The following is a 17,030-nucleotide window of genomic DNA, read 5'->3' as shown; positions in this document are numbered from 1 at the left end:
ACAGCCCATGTCCATTAACAATGGCCCCAACCCTGCAAGAGCAGGAGATCACTATTGAACAGAAGAGGCACTTAACGTGGAATAAAAGCACTCTGCCTAAAACAACTAAAAATTGATTGTCTCATAAGTGATCAGTGGCTGCTTAAAAATGATCACAATCACTCTGCTTAGGAGCAGGGAAGCTTCAAGAGAGGTCACTCTTCCTGGAGGGGCGCTAAAGAGGTTATTCCTGGAACCTCCTTTAACATTTCTTTTTCCAAGAATCAGCACAACAAAGGTTAGCAGAATTGTCTCTTGACCAAAAAGATTAAGATTTCTGATAAAATTGTATCATATCCAGGCTCCTAATTCTAAAGGATGCTATACAGAAAAGTCAACCCAAAGGGGTTGCATTTTCTTATATTCATCTTCCAGGAAAATATACAAAATTTTCAGACACATACAACATTTTTAGACACACAGAAAATGTACAGAATCATACATTGGATACCCTTTTATCTACACCCTAGATCACAGGTTAGATTTTAAAATGTAAAGTTGTTCAGGTTGCCAACTAAGAAAAGGTGCAGCATATACACCTCTACTCCATGACCAATGGGATGGAAACACGAGTCTCTCTCTCCCTGACTTGAAGCAGCTGCCCTAGAGCTCTGGTCACTTGCCTCAAAGATTCCCAATCCCAATGTTAAGAGTAAGAAAGCCTCTCTGGAGTTGAATGGTTTATATTTGAATTGAAAATGTTTCAAGAAACCACAAATCCATCGGTTTGGTGAATTCTGATGCATTTGAAACTCCATCTCCTCATTTGTACAAAAGATCCAATGATGCCTCCTTGAAAAGTTTTTTGTTTTGTTTTGTTTTGTATTGTTTTTCAGTACTGGCATCAAACCCAGGGCCTTGTGCATGTTAGCCAAGTACTCTACCACTGAGCTACACCCCCAGCTAATCTCTTTGGAAAGCATTTTAGAAAGACTAAAAAAAAAAAAAAAAAGATCAACATGAAAGTAGCTGGAAACTACAAGGCACTGTGCAATCATGAGGTTTATTCTACATCTCTGTTTCAAGGAATGTCAAGTGTTCTAAACACATCCTTCATCCCACATTGTTCCTCCAAAGTGAATCACAATGATCAAACTGTCAGTTTGAGCTCCACTGATTTGGTGAGCCCAGTGCAATTCCTTTCCCTGGATGAGCACCCCACCAGTCAACTTCATCAGTGACTGGATGGGACCATATGCCCACAATCCTTCCCCAAGAGCTTTCTATATTCACAGGAGACAGGATTACTGCATGACTCTTACAGAAAGTTCCAAGCAAGGAAATTGAAGACCACCTTCTGCCCATGTCTAGGGCCAGAATTTAAGGGAAATACTAGGGAAGAAATAGAAAATGAGACATGTAATGGAAATTTGAATATATCCAAACTATTGCTGGATAGTTCCAGCAACCCATTAGACATTTTCTCTTCCTATTAACAAGGAAGAATTCTAAAATACCAACAGGCATTACAAGTCCCTTATCTGTATGGAATTAAAATAAATCAATACCATCTACAATGGAACAAAAGAAAAACTAATTCCACTCCCTTTTCAGGATAATTTGTATAAAAATAACCGAGAATTTCTTAGTCTGAACTCTAATAATCAACAGCAAAATAACCCCAAGCACAATTTCTCATTTGGCCCATGTCAATGTTATGGTCCACTGGTAAAGGCCCAGTCACTTCCAAATAAGACTGGTCATCTTAGCTACCAGCAAAACAAAATATCAAAAATACCAGTGCCAAATGATGGGAGGGGAAGGGGGGATAGGAAGGGCAGCAGAATAGAATAGACATCATGATTGCTGTATGTATATAGGTGACTCTATGACCAGTGTGATTTTGCAATTTGTACAATCAGAAAAATGAGAAATTATACCCCAATTGATTCAAATGTATGAATTGCCAAGATCATTGTAATGTCACGTGTAGCTAATAAAAAAAAAAAAGTTAAAAAAAATACCAGAGCTGGCACCAAGTTGTATATTTCCAGAATTTCCCTATTTAATACAACAGGGTCACAGTAACTGTGGGCTCCAAAAGGTACATTAGTAACAAAGTGTCAACCCTGCATAGTTGATACTAGTGCATACATTTTAATGGCTTAAGTTCAATCTAACTGCCCCTTGTTTACATAGATCCTTAAAGATTTCTTCGTTACCAAATGCCTGCTTATAAGCATCCATTATGTTCTCCAGAGTAAATAAGTTCCCCTTTTAAATTCTGATAACTGTAAGGCTCCAGGCTGAAGAACTGAAGAAGGTGCAACTCCACCTTGTTACTTTGTTCCTTTTTTCTTTTCTGTGGTGCTGGGGACCCCACCCTGAGGCTAGCTAGGCAAGCACTCTACCACTGAGCTACATTCCCAGCCCACTTTGGAAGTATATAAGTCAGTTGTTCCTAAGTCAGAATTTCTACAATACCATTAAGTTTGCAGGGGGTAGGGGTTTCAAAGTCTATTTCCAGGCTTTTGTTTTAAAAAAAAAAAAAAAAATCTTATAAGAGTAAGTAATATTTACAAAAAAATCTAAAAAGGGCTCAAAGCACGTGACTGGTCAAGGGATTATAAAATATAAAACCCCAAGACCTAGCCCAGGTGTCCAAAGGAGGGTCAGAGACGCAGACCCATGCTGTCACAACAGGCCCCTGCCTATATTATACACAGGCCACAAGCTGAAAAAGAATCAGGCTCCAAATCTCAGGAGCTAGGCTGGCTTCCATGAACTGCCCCAGGGATCACAAGTGGTCCCACCTGTGTGGTCCACCTGCTGACCAGGATGTTCATGCATCTCCAGTTCCCAGCAAAAAGCTGGCCCAGAGGGCATCAGCTCAGACTCTCTTACACATTGACCACTGAGACACTGCACCTCCAGACGAAAGGATGCCCCAAAGCTATGGCAAAGTAAATTTCTGCTTTCCATCTTCAATGTGCCAGGGAAGGAGGGGAAAAACCCCACAGATATTCAGTCAGCAAAGCAGAAGGCTTTGGGAATATAGTCAGTGAAGGTTCATAGAATGCTCTAGAACCTGAGACAGGCTGCCTCCCCAAACACCCCTGGGCTAAAACCCATGCAGGTGTTCAGGAAGAATCCTGAACTTTCCTCCTGAAGTTTTTCTTAAATAGATAGTGACCTAAAGAGGCCAGAAATCTTGTCTTAAAAACGAAAAAAAAAAAAAAAAAAAGGCTCTGAAATTAACCTAGCCCATAACAAGTACTCAGGCAACATCTATCGTGAGGCGCACTCACAGCAGAACAAGAAACGCTTGCCCACTTCCATGCCTTCTCCTTGGATAGCTATTCTTTCCCGCTTGTTTTCTCCTGAAGTCCCCTCTCAATAGTCACTGTAACCTCAAATCACCTGGATAAACTGACAGGAGGAGAAAAGCTCAGAATAGGGAGTGCAGGGAGCTCAGTCCTAAGTGATGGCACTGTGGAGAGAAATGCAGGGACTATTTACCCAGGGCTGTGACATTAACTCATTTGATCTTCATTTCAACCTTGGAGGTAGCTTATCTAAAACCCAGTTGACAGCAGAGGAAAATGAAGCTGGGAGAGACTCACTAGCCACCCAAGATGACACGTGAGTGGCAGAACCACAGAGCACTGGGCCCCACCAGGAAGAGGACCCTCAGCAGACAGAAGCACAGGTCCCCCCCCCCACCCCGAGAACTATCCAACCCCTGGCATAAACTCCTCAAACTAGGAATCAGAAAAGGACCCAAAAAGATTTGAGGAGAAGGTCATCCAGAAGCTAAAAGAGGTTTTGGGGTGTTTTTTTTTGTTTTGTTTTGTTGTGTGTGTGTGTGTGTGTTTAAAATCCCACTGCACTAAAAATCCAACCTCGTCATACAAATGGCCCTTAAGTGAATATCTCCCTTCTATAGGGTTTAGCCAGTCTTCCTATTCCTGTCCCCGGACAATGCCAGGCTTTGCAACTGTTCTTAGAGGTACCTGATGTTCTACATGAGGTTTAATAAGCTGCATTTTGTTAGCACATGGGCAATTTCAATAGGGATATAACTAACCATACTGTTTTGTATTATTTTGCTCATTGAGAAAGACCCAGAATCTTCCAAGGAGGTCTGGTAAAGCCATTTACTTTTCCATTTTCATAGGAGGATTAAACCAGCCCACAAAACCTATTTTGTCTCTCTTGATACTTCCTTAGAAAGATCATCAGGGTAAATCCTGCCATTTTCATCTGTATAGGGAAGTGAATTTCAGTTTGGTAAGAAAGGGAACAAGGAATAAAATAAGTCTGCAAAATAGAGGCTCATTTTTTTCCTAGGAGTGACAAAGTCCAGAAAGGTGGCTCTATGTCAGCACAATGGAGTAGCCAAAAACTAATCCCCCATTGTTTGGGAGTGAAGACCTGGTGCTCTGGACAATATAAGTGTACTGTTGAAGGAAACTGGGCACATGGACCTCCCTGTCCCTGAAGCCCTATTCATAGGACCTCTACTCCAGTGTTCCTGCAATAGTTTCGTACATATCCAGCCAGGCATGGTGGCACACACTGTGTCCTTAGCTACTTGGGAGACAGAGGCAAGAGGATTGCAAGTTTGAAGCCAGCCAGGAAAACTTAGCAAAACACTAACTCTTAACCTTTTTTTTTTTTTTAAAGGGCTGGAGATGTAGCTCAGCACTTGCCTAACTGGTATGAGGACCTGGGTTCAATCACCAGTAAGGGGGGGGGGGGGGAGACCTGTGTCCAGAAAAGAAGTTACTCCCTTAAAGCCTTCCTCCTCAACAAGGCTCAGGACCTGAGGCTGATGCGCTGAAAGTAGCCCTTGTTTATCAACTGTGCCTCTGAACCACCCCATAAATACTCACAGAGAAGCTACAAGAAGTTGAGAATACAACAGTGACCCAAAGACACAAGGTTTCTGCTCATAGAACAGTGAGCGTCGCCATGCACTGAGTAAGCTCTAACTGCACTGAGCAGGTATTTGTAAATGATTGTTAAATGAATAAAGGACATGATACAGACATCCACTCTGATATTTGCTGACTTGCTGATTGTGGACTTCAAAGAAAACAGTGCTTCAAATAGCCCTGTTTCTAGAGCAATTGGCTCTTTGCAGAGACAAGTCTCTAAGAGGACAAGGTTCAGGATCCCACGCTGTCCATCCAGCAACATACTTAATACCATCAGCTGAGGCCTGAGGGGCCTCCCCGACTGATGATTCCCCCTCTGATTTTGCAACACCAATTAACCCAAGGGAAGTTATAACTTTCTCAAAATCAAGTAAATTTTCATTGTAATTTATCATAATTTTAGGAAAGGGGGTAGATAAATCTAGGTACAAGGCCTTCAACTAAGACCTACTTTAAATCATGTTGAAAATGCTAGCCAACTACCTACATCTGCATTAGCATGGAGAGGGGGAAAAGACCCTTGGTTAAACACCAACAAGGAATGGTCAAGCACACTTCGATATATTGATCCAATGACTAAAAAAGATAACAATGCAGCATGAGGCCACATGATTACAAAACTGTAGGTACATCACGATTGAAACTAGGAAGCAGTGAAAGGTCTACCCATAAAAATTTATTTTATAAATTTATATTACATTATTTCTCAAATAAGTGGGAAGTTAATCAAATATGATTTGATTAGCCAGATAATTCACTTTAGAAAATAAAGGTCTACTGTGCACATAGGCAAATGAGTGAGGAAGGAACTCCCTACCTGATGCTGATGAAATCAGTGTGGATGTCACCTACAGTTCTCAGTATTTTAATTTAGGAGACAGAAACCATTTTCCAAACTAATAATCAAAAAATGATTTAAACCCAACAGTCCAGAAGAGGATCTATTCAGGCCACCATCAATCAGAATCCCTCCATACCTCTCTTGGATAGTTTCTTTTTCTTTTCTCCTTTCTGTTATTCTGTACCTACTATCCATACTATAGAAAGCACTTTGACAAAGAACTATCTTAATTCATAATTCACATAGCACAGAGAGCCCGCTTACCATCCAAGAGATCAAAAGGCAATGAAACTAAATTGCAATAGCACCCCAAAACACAAAGTATTCTTTGTTGTAAGTTTACATTTTACAACTCAGTACCTTAGAAGTTTCCTACTTTGCTTCAATGTCTTGTTAACTCCCCAACTAGATACTAAGAAAAGAAAAAAAGACATGGAGTGTGTGTATGCTCAGAAAAGTCTGAACACTCATTCCTCTGGTATGCTGACTCCAGTGTTCCTACCCCACACCAGCTGGGATTCCCAATTAGAGTCCTCTCCTTAAGAGCACTATTTATTATCATCATGAACAAATGGATGCAATTATTTCTTTTGAGATGTGACAAGTTTTTGACCTTCTGCAGAAAAAGAACAGAGCAAAGGCAACAATGGGGGTAATCTTTGTAACACACACTCACACACAACACACAACACAACACAACACATCACAAAAGAAGGAAGATTAATGCCAGCAACCTTGAAAGCGAGTGTACAGAAAAGGAAAGTAGAATGTGGAAAGGGCACTGGGCCAACAAAAAGTGCCCAGAAACTGATTCCATCACTCTAAGGTGCCTTCCACATGAAAGAAAGGAAGAAAGAGAAAGAAAGAAAGTTGGGTCAGGCTCCTTTTCCCAAGATAAATGTCAATTTGCAAAACTGCAACCAGGAGTTTGCTTTTTTTTTTTTTCTTTTCTTTTCTTTTTCTTTTTTCTTTTCTTTTTTTTTAAGGTGCCAGAGTAATTATGAGAACTAGAAATGTTCTTAATAATATGACTTGGATTTCAACTGGTGAGTCAGTTGATACATATGACATCAAAACTGAGATTATTCAATACATTATCTTTGCAATTCAGAAGAATGCTACAACTCATCCTATAAATCACTGTTTTAAAAGAAAAAAAAAAAAAGCCAGTTCTAAAAAAAGAGACAACCCATTTGAAAAAGACTGGGAGGAGGAAGGCAAAAAGTGACTCATAACATCCAAGCTTGTAGCCTCCAAACCATAACAAGAATATAAAACTAGTGAGTCCAGTATGAAACAAAATAGAGACATTGTTAAGCTTTAGCCTCATAAAGTTCAGATCTAAGCAGTATGACTATAGCACTGCAGCTATTTTACTAGGATTTGGAACAAGGTCCCAAGTACCTGTGTGCCAGGGAAAGCCAGTGGTTTGTGTTTTCTTTCCGAGGTTCCTGGCTAAATTTGACATGTAGAAACATTCATCAAGAAAAGAACATTCAAATTCAACTATTTCCATAAATCAGAAGAACTTTTAAAATTCAAGTCCACCCTCTTAAAATCCTACACCAAGCAATGTGGCCATTTTTAAAAAATATTTTTAATATAGGTAACCATGTTTTAAATTTGCATACCAAATATTCCATTTCATTCACCACAATATTTAGTTATCAACCTGAGGCCTGATTGTAGTGGAGTAGCTTGACGGAGCTTCATTGCTATTTTCCTGAATCTACCAACCCCTTATTACCTCCCCAACAGATGGGGAAAAAAAAAAATAACTATCCATGAGATTCTAGGAGAAAACAAGCTTCCACAAATTTGTTCTCCAGGGTAAACTATTTCTTTTTAATGAATGTTCTCAAAGTTTGGATGGCATTAGAGTCACGTGAGTCTGGGAGACTTTCAAAGGTAGTGGTAAGGTATACGCTGGGGCACAGATGTGTGTAATCATGGAGCAGCAATGGGAGCTCCACGGAAAACACTGGGCTGAGGAGAGCAGGGGAAGAACTGGAGTCCTAGAGTAAGTGTGCCTGTTATCTTGCACCTAATAGTCCTGAAAATGCCACCCCCCAAATCTGCAAACCTTCCCAGTGGTTACCTCTTTAAGGTTTTGCTCTCCAGTGACAAGCGCTGTGCAAGCTGCATGCGAACTGCTCATGTGCATGAAAAACAAAATGTTAATCCCTTGACCAACACACAGAAGAACTGACATTTAAGTGAGTGAGCTTTTGTGTTTTTTCCTCAAGCAGTTTCACACATACTGAGAAAATGTTAAGCTGGGCTCTATTGTGGATCCTAGCTAATAGCTGAAGTGATCTGGGGTGTTAATTAGCAAGACAGAGCATGAACTGAGCATCTCCCATCAGCAGAAGTAAGACTTGAGCAGGGATGTGACACATCAACAATTAAAAAGTCACCAAGCCAAGTATGAAGGTGCACACCTAAAATCCCAGCTACTCCAAGAGGCCAATGTAGTAGGGTTTCAAGTTCAAGACCAACCTGGGCATCTTAACAAGATCCTCAAAATAAAATAAGGTATGGGGATGTGGTTCAGTATTAGAGCACTTGCCTCGCATGCACTGGGTTCAACCACTATCAAAACACACACACATGCACGCACACACACACGTGTAAAACATGACTTGTAGTTTTTAAAATACCTCCCTTCTACAAAAACGCACACTTTCCCCAGGAAATATCACAAGGCAGCTTCCCTGAGGTCTATCAAAATAGAATCCAACACCTTTTGGAAGAGTGAGACACGGGGCTTTCCATGATCACCAGAGTCTAGTGAAGTACATGCACAGCTCAAGAAACAGTGTTACATTTTAATCAACAGCTGAATATCTTTATTTATTTATTTATTTTTAAAAGATGTGTCTGTTTTGGTTGGGAAGTTTTCTGCTTCCTCTCCCATTTGCTTGATGTTTCTATGTAGAGTTTTTCCTCAAGCCAAATATGTTTATTCACATATTAATGAAATTATTTTTTAGGCCCCTTAGAGCCAAAAGAAAAATGCACAATTCTGAAAGATGTAGGTAAGAGAAAGGAAGAAAAAATAATCCAGGAAAAAGAGTGTGAGAAAGGAACCACCCGTTCCCACCTGGCACCAGCCGCAGCCAGCTCTCAGGCATGGCTTCTTCCCCGGCTCAAATTCAGACCCAAGTATGTGAGCAGACCAACAATCCCTGGCCCCACACCAACGAAGATCTCCAGACATGTGGATCTGAGGCAGCTCATGCCCAGAGGAGGGGCTGCCCACCACATCTCCCCACAGAAAGCTCTTGTATTTTGCTGACAAGGTTTTCTGCAGCATGATGGAAGCCTGGCTTTTCCCAGTGACAAGACAGCAGGAAGCACTAATAATTCAGCATTAAAAGTCATTTCAAGTTTTTGCTTTGCAAGTGGTTATGTTATTGTGGAATTTATTATAATTATTATTCAGTTTGACAATGTAAAGAGACACGGAGATTTGGGATCCTTCAGTTTTTCATTTTCTATTGAATAGCAGAAAACAACTGACTGTTGGAGGGGTGTGACAGACAGTAGCAAGAAAAAAGAAGGTGATGAGCAGAGCGGGAAAATAAAAATTTGGGTTCTGCAGCCAAGAAGTCAATCTGTAACCCTTTACCAAATAAACAATGATCCAATAAAACAAAAACAACAAAAGTGTATATAACAGAACCCTGTGGACAGTGCAATTCAAAACTGGACCAGTGTCTGGAAATGTAGCTAAAACACGACTCATTAAAGGCTGGCAGCCCACAGAGGAACTTTTAAAAGAATATTCAACTCATTCTATTCATTCTGTTATATGCTTAAAATGGAATCTCACCCCCCATCCTCCTCTAAAGTACTGGAAATTCCACATATGTTTCTACGACATATTCTGATATTTTAATAAAATGATGACAACAAACTTAAAGAATTCTCTCCACATGAATTTTGATTGCAGATAAAACGTGACTGCAATACATTGAAATAATTCAGCATGAAAAGTCATTTTAAGTTTCACTTTGCAAGTGGTATGTTGGTGAATTTTTGTTTGTTTGCTTGTTTGACAATGTAAAGAAACACTGAGATTTCTGATCCTTCAGTTCTTGGGTTTCTATTAAGCAATACCAGAAAACAAGTTGATTCATCTCATTTAAGCCAATAAAACAATCCTATGTGGTTATAAGACATAAAATTTCAAATGACCTTTAAGCACAACTCCATAAAGTCAACATGGACAAAGCCACACTTTATAATAAAGTTAAAGATGACACAGCTAATGGATGGGGATGAGGAAGGGGGTCAGACAGGCAGGGAGTGGCCCAGGTTGCAAAGCACCAATCAATCCTTTGATGATTTTTTTTTTTTTTTACACTTCAATGTTTAGGTCAGGTCTCAGCAAGGTTTATATAGAAAGAAACAATAATGGGCTTCCTGCCTGCAAACACACACACCCCTCTCTCTGCTCAGTTACTCAGTAAGAAACTCATTAAGCCCTTTTTAAAAGACCTGTACAGACACAAGGTGTTCATGGGAAATCAGGCTGAGCACATCTCAGTCTAAAGTGGTTTTGCCATCCGCTAGGCAGCAAAAACTTATCCCTCAGCCTTCAGGAGCAACTGCTGATGACAGGTAAGTATCACCACCTAGAAAAAGTTCTACTCTCAATGCACTCAGGGGAGAATGGCCAGGACAAGCAATCCCAGGCATCATCACGGAGAAAATGTAGACCAACTTCCCAACTGACAGAGAGAAGTGGGCCCTGAAGATAGGGTTCATCCTATTGAGTCCAGATGGCTTTGCACTCTGCTAGCACACATGAGTAGTGACACTTCATATTAATATAACGCAGACATTGCAGAAGTGCTTGCTTTGAGATAATGTGTGAATGGTAGGGTGCTGTAAGTAAGACAACAATAATGCAGAAGAGAAAACAGAGCTAACCAGGGGCTGGCAAACCAAGGAATTAAGTCTATCTGAAGACTGACAAAATCAAATAACTAGGGCAAATGTTTTCTCACAGATACTTTATCCCTTCCAACAATCTGTCCACACTGCACACTTTATCTGCCAGTTTAAATATAAGATTTAACTTAATCCAGCACTGGATTTCCTGCCTTTGGGTCCTCTTCAGAACTAACCAAGCCCTCATCATCTTTAACTGGTCAGAACAGTGACGACTAAGCACACATAGACACATGGTCTAGGAAACGTGCTGTTTCCTTCTATGGGACTGTTTCACACTACAGGGCACTGAAACACCTTGCAGAGCATTAAATTGGAAATAGGAAAACAGGGGGGAAATCCGGACTATGGAAATCGGTAAAGGCAGGCGACACCACACCAAAGTCCCAGGTTTGTTCCCTTCTTCACCCTGAAAGTGTTAAAAAGGAAAACATAAGATCAACATCAGCTCCTCCCTACTGATGAAAACTGGCACGAATGAATTTACTTTCTGGCTGACGGCCCTTAAAAACCGTTACAAAAAAAAAAAAAGAAGGAAAAAAAAAAGAAAAAAAGTTCAACACTCTATACTGCTCCCAATATAAATTTGAGACCAGCAGGCCTATCCCACCCCACCACATTGTATCAGTGGCTCTTAGAAGTGGGTGATATATATTAGGTATGTATGTGTGTATGTGCATGTATGTTTGTGTGTGTGTGTGTGTGTGTGTGTATATATATATACACACACACACACACATACACATACAAATATATATATTTGTATATGTGTGTATAAATATATATATATATATATATATATATATATATATATATATATATATATATATATAAACATTTTGGAACTTTAGTGTTTCTTTTTAAGACCCAGCAAAACCCGATCTAAAACTTATGACAGTCGAGCACATGATCTCCACCATTAAGAGCAAATAAGAAACCGTATATAACACTCCATGAAATCACTGTAGCAAATCTGTCACAAATTCTAAATATGATACGATGGGAATGAGGCATAAAACCTGGCCCGAGGGAGGAGGTTTTACGATCCTACCCAGCCTTCACATCACAACACGCTGGAACAATAGTAGTACTATCTTCCTCCAGCTATGACAGGACTGTGTGAAAGCCAGGATGCCTGGAACACCCCAAAGATCAAATCCGAAAGTCCAATGACAAGTTTCGCATTAAAATAAGGCCAGCGGGCGTTATCAGGCCGTCCCCGACAATCGAACGTGGTCGCCGCGCACCTCGCTGCTGCATCAAGGACGCGGCGGCTCTCCATTAGGGCAGAGCGCACATCCACGGGAAGGCCGTTCCTCGCCGGCCCTAAAGGTTGCTCCATCTTGCGTCCTAACGCTGCGCCCCAGGCCCCGCCGCAGCGCGCAGGGGGATCGCGGCACGACAACGCCAGCACAGCCGGGAGGGCGGGGGCCGCGGTGCACACGCACCCGGCCCGGGAACGCACCTCGCCCGCCCCGGCCCCCGGGACCAAGCCGCGGGCCAGTCGCCTCCCCAGGGCCGGGTCACCGCGCCCCCGCCCCCAGGCCCCGCGCGCCCCCCGCCCACCGGCGTCCCTCGGCCGCCCGGGCCCTCCCCCGGGGTGACAGCCCGGCCCGGCCCGCGGCCGTTGCGCGGGGCGCGGGCGTCTGGGCCGGGGCAGGAGGAGCGGGGCGGGGGCCTGGTTACCTTCCGACAGCTCCAGCTCCAGCTCGGCCAGGCGGGCCCTCACCTCCAGGGGCAGAGCCATGCCTTCCAGGCTGCGGTCCGCCATGCTCGCCGCAGACGCCCCCGCCCTGCCGGCCTCCTCTTTGTTCGCAGGCGGAGGTCTCGGCGGCCGCTCCTCGAGCCCAGTGGAACCGCACCGAGGAGGAGGCGGCGGGCGCGGGCGCGGGCGCGGGAGGCCGGGCGGCGGCGGGCGCGCAGGGATTTCTCCTCCTCCCCTCGGCACCTCCTCAGCGCGGCCCCGCCACGGCGGCCTCGCGCCCGCTCCGCGCGCCCCCACGCGGGCCCCGGCCCGCTCTGCCCGCGCTGCGCGGGCCCCGGGATCTGCGGCCGCCGCGGTCACCGCCGCTGCGAGCTGCTCGGCGGCCGCCCTGCCCGGCGGGAGCGCCGCTGCGCGCGCACGTGACAGCAGGGGGCGCGCGGGGGCGGGGCGCGCGCCGGGGGCGCGGGGGCGCGCCGGCACTGGAGCGCGCGATCGCGCTGGCTCGGCGCGCGCTTCCGGGGGCGCGCTCCGTGGGGCGCCGGGGCCCGTGGCGGTCCCTCCAGCAGGCTGCGCGCCGGCGGCTGGGCACGGGGTGGCCCGCGAGGCTGGGCTCTCCCAGTCCAACCCCCGGACCTTGGCTCCCCAGGGCTCACGGCAGAGGTTACCTCCAGGAGCCCCAGCTTCCCTGCTTGGTAAAAGTTAAAGTGTTCTGGATCTTTGAGGGCTGATGTTTTTTTGAAATGAATACTTTCAAAGGGGGAGGTGAAAAGACAGCATGAGCCGTGGGACAGTACTAACTAGGTTGGAAGTTTCTATTTCTGATTCTAGAACCGACAGCATATGACCTTGAGCTAGTTAGTCCTTTTGCCTGGCTCCACTTTCCCATCTGTGAAAGGGGTTGGAAGAGAGGGTGGGTGACCTCATCTCTGAATTCGATGTCAGGCCTAAACATCGTTGGTGGGCGCTCTAGCAGGCCCCTGACTATCCTAATTCTACAGACCTTCCGCAGGCTGGCCTGGATTTCCTGTCTTCCTTGGCAGGTCTTCTACTGACCCATTCCGTGGCCATAACTGCGCTACAATTCCAGCTCTTCACTTCCACCCGCTGTGTGTTCCTTGTTGGCCATCAGCTCTCACAGTATCAATGTCACCTATGTATGACTGATAACAAATCTGTCTCTAGTTCTGACCAGTGTGGAAGGCCATCCACTGAATAACCTCACCGAGCTGCTTCTACACACACATGCTCACCCCACACTCCACAAACCCAAAACTAAGCCAGCCACTTCCCCTGATGGTTAGTTTCTGCCTGTTTCTAATAACAGCCACTACTTTCTTGATTATCCAGTCTGGAGTGACTGTGACTTCTCCATTTTCCTTGTCTTCGCACATTCTCAGCTTCCCAGTCCTCTCAAGTCTCACAAAATCTTGATCATCTGACCTCCTTCTCATTCCTACACTCTTCCCAGTCTGGCTATATCCTCCTGCCTGGAACTTTCTAAAGACCTCTAGATGGTGTCCCCACCAATATCCATTGGATACCGTGGCAGGTGTTGCCTCTGAGGCACAGTTGCCTCCAGTTCCCTTTCAAAAGTAGGCAATACTGCATTAGCTACTGAATCCAAATCCCACTTCTTAGCTTGAGACTGGAGGTCCCCAAAGCTGCTTCAACCTGCAGCCCAGCCTTATCTTCTCCAAACACTGGTTTCTAAAGACCTAACAATCTTCTGCACCTTTGTTCATAGTGCGTTTCCATCCTGGAGTTTCTGCCTCACTTCTCTACCCACACCCTCACACAGCCATCCCCAGTGTCAATTCCATAAAGATCTCTTTCCTCCTTTATTTACTGTGTTCCTACCACTTATTGCTCTAGTCACATCTGACCTCTTGTTTGTCTTCCTCATTAGCATGTGTGGAAGCTCCTTGAGGATGAGCCTTTGCACACCCACTGATTTGAGAATAGTCAATATCTCTCATAGAGATCTGTATTTTCAGTTTGGAACTGTGAGAAAAAAGTAAGTGACTAGAAGTCAGAGCCAACCAGGATTCCAATTCCTGTCTCCAAAGCAAAAGCCCTGGGTTCATTTCATTATGCAAAGTGCTACTGTATTTTCCAAACAATAGGTGCTATCAAGTCAGTTTAGGGTAGAATGATGTCAAAATAAAAGTACATATATTATCTTTGTGATGGATGGATAGATCTTGGCCATTTACACCTGATGCTGGTACCAAGAAGGTATGTATTTTGCATTAAATACCTTGGTTATGTAGTTGGATTTTGACTGGTAGTTCATTACAGTGGATCTTTGTGTAACTAAAAAATACACATGCAGGCTGGGATTGTGGCTCAGTGGTAGAGCGCTCGTCTAGCACGTGTAAGGCCCTGGGTTCAATCCTCAGGACCACATAAAAATAAATAAACAAAGGTATTGTGTCCAACTACTTCTAAAAAATAAATATAAAAATAAAATTAAATTAAAAAATGCACATGGTAGGGCATGTGCTCTTGACTTTAGATGGCATTCCCAATAAGCTGATAGACATTTTCATCAGGAAATTTACCATTTCCTCAAAACTCATGCATGGTGTCCAAAATCAAGCTCATCTTACCCACCTGTCCTTCCCATTGTTCTTAATTTATTATTTCCCATTTCAGTAGTTATTCTTACTGTGACTCATACCTATTATCAACTTTCAATAATTTCTACCTACAACATTTCTCTCATACATTGTTCTCCTCCCCTCTGATCCCACCTCTGCTGTGCAAATTGGTCTTCCACCATGGTGGCCAGATCACTCTTCCTAAAGTACCATTTCAAATTGGTTCCAGTCCCCTTTTTCTCCAATTTGGAACAAGTCTCTGCCTACAAGATAAAGAACTCGTCAATTTGACATTGAATTTTCACAGGCCCTAGAACAACATTTTTTTCCAAATTTCCTCTCCTCTCTTCCATGCACCTGTGATCAACTGCAGAATTGTCTATTGTTTTGAGAGTCCCACCTACTTGTGTCTGTTTTGCTGACATCTTATCTTTTCCTGTCCCCCCAACCCATCATTCCTTCAACTAGAGTCATCAGATCTTATTTAGTCAAGCCAGGCACAATGCACAGATCTATAAAGTCAGCTACTTGGGAGGCTAAGGCAGAAGAATCACTTGATCTGGTCTGACCACAATTACAAGAGCCTGCTTGAAGAAGGAGAAGGAGGAGGAGAAGGAAGGAAATTCTCCTAGTCAAGTCCCAGAACAAATGCCATTCTTCCATGAAGCCATCCCTGGCTTCTGATTAGAAAGTTTGTCTCCCACCTCTGGAATTACACACCTCTTTATCTGCCTTTCTGCCTAGGATTAGTCATTTATAGGTGTGTTTCATCTGACCACTGGCTTATCTGTGATTCTCCCACTGGGTTGAATGACATAACAAGCAGCATATTGTTTCCCAAAGTGCAGTCCTGCACTGGAACAAGGAGAAAAAAAGTGAATTTCTCACCCAGCTCCCCTCCTGACCAGCCTCGCAGAATGATGATCTCGGGGTGGTCCTGCTATCCCTATGTGTTGGTAAGCACAGAAACCTGTTCACGTGTGTACCAAAGCAGGCCTAAGATGTCCAACACATGTTTATTCAGGTGACTGGAATAGATGAAGAGGGCTACTGGCTTCAAAAACTCTGCCAAATTTCCACCTGGGATCAGAGTTACATTTTGGAATTGTGACCCATTCTCTTTAGAAAACTACTGGAAAAACTCATGACGGTTACTTGGAAGGGGGATATATGATTATCATCATTTATTGATTTTTTTAAAATATTTATTTATTTATTTTAGTTTTAGGTGCACACAATATCTTTATTTTACATTTATGTGGTGCTGATGATCGAACCCAGTGCCTCATGCATGGTAGGCGAGCACTCTACCATTGAGCCACAATCCCAGCCCATCATTTATTGATTTTATGGCATGATTTAATTCATTAAATAAGCCAGCCTCTAGAAAATTAAACCCAGGGGATCTGAGGCACAGTTCAGAACATTTAGGTTCCCAGGAAGAAAGAGGGCAGGAGGAGGAAGGGGCTCCCCAGTCAGGATCCCAGCCACTGTGAAGCAGGCAGGGTAGACAGTGAAGGACAAAGGTGTTGAGCAGACATTAAAACATGACATTGTAAGCTACCTTTGCTACCCTGAGGTTTTGCCTGCACAAGTCCTGAAAAAGGGTGTTTTAAATTCCACAGAGGGACAACTACATATATCTAATGAAGCAGTTAATTAAACATCATACCAGCTAGTATTTGAGCTTGTATTTCCATATCTTGCTTTATTGTCTGCTGATGGGGCAACATTTGTCATTTGTTCCCACTACTTACCTACTTTCCAGGACCTCACCTCTGTTTTTTTGCTTTCCTCACTGAATTCCAAGCCAATGAGTGAAAATTAATTACTTACTTGTAACAGGGTTCTAGACTTCAGAATATCTGGTTGGGGTGGGAGGGAGTAGTAAAGGAATGTGCTAAATCAGAGTCTGCTAAAGGTATCAGTGCCAAGCAGAGAGGGTTTATTTATTCATGAGATAACTAACAGGAAGGAAATACAAAGCTCTTAGTAATTGCTCCCCT

The 17,030-nt window shown here is 43.5% G+C and overlaps 1 protein-coding gene across 4 annotated transcripts in view; it reads right to left on the bottom strand.

Moving 5' to 3' along the window:
- Positions 1 to 12,633, bottom strand: part of Dip2c (disco interacting protein 2 homolog C) — a 365,692-nt gene extending 353,059 nt beyond the window's left edge. For all 4 annotated transcript variants that reach the window (XM_026412392.2, XM_026412402.2, XM_026412412.2 and 1 more), the window contains exon 1: positions 12,406 to 12,633. In XM_026412392.2, the coding sequence (XP_026268177.2) occupies positions 12,406 to 12,490 (85 nt within the window). In that variant the 5' untranslated portion in view covers positions 12,491 to 12,633. The remainder of the gene's footprint in view (positions 1 to 12,405) is intronic.
- Positions 12,634 to 17,030: the final 4,397 nt, after the last annotated feature.

Source organism: Urocitellus parryii, chromosome 9 (genome assembly GCF_045843805.1).
Source record: "Urocitellus parryii isolate mUroPar1 chromosome 9, mUroPar1.hap1, whole genome shotgun sequence".
NCBI lineage: Eukaryota > Metazoa > Chordata > Mammalia > Rodentia > Sciuridae > Urocitellus > Urocitellus parryii.
The sequence above is the reverse complement of the archived record's forward strand: the minus strand, read 5'-3'. Positions and strand labels throughout refer to the sequence as shown.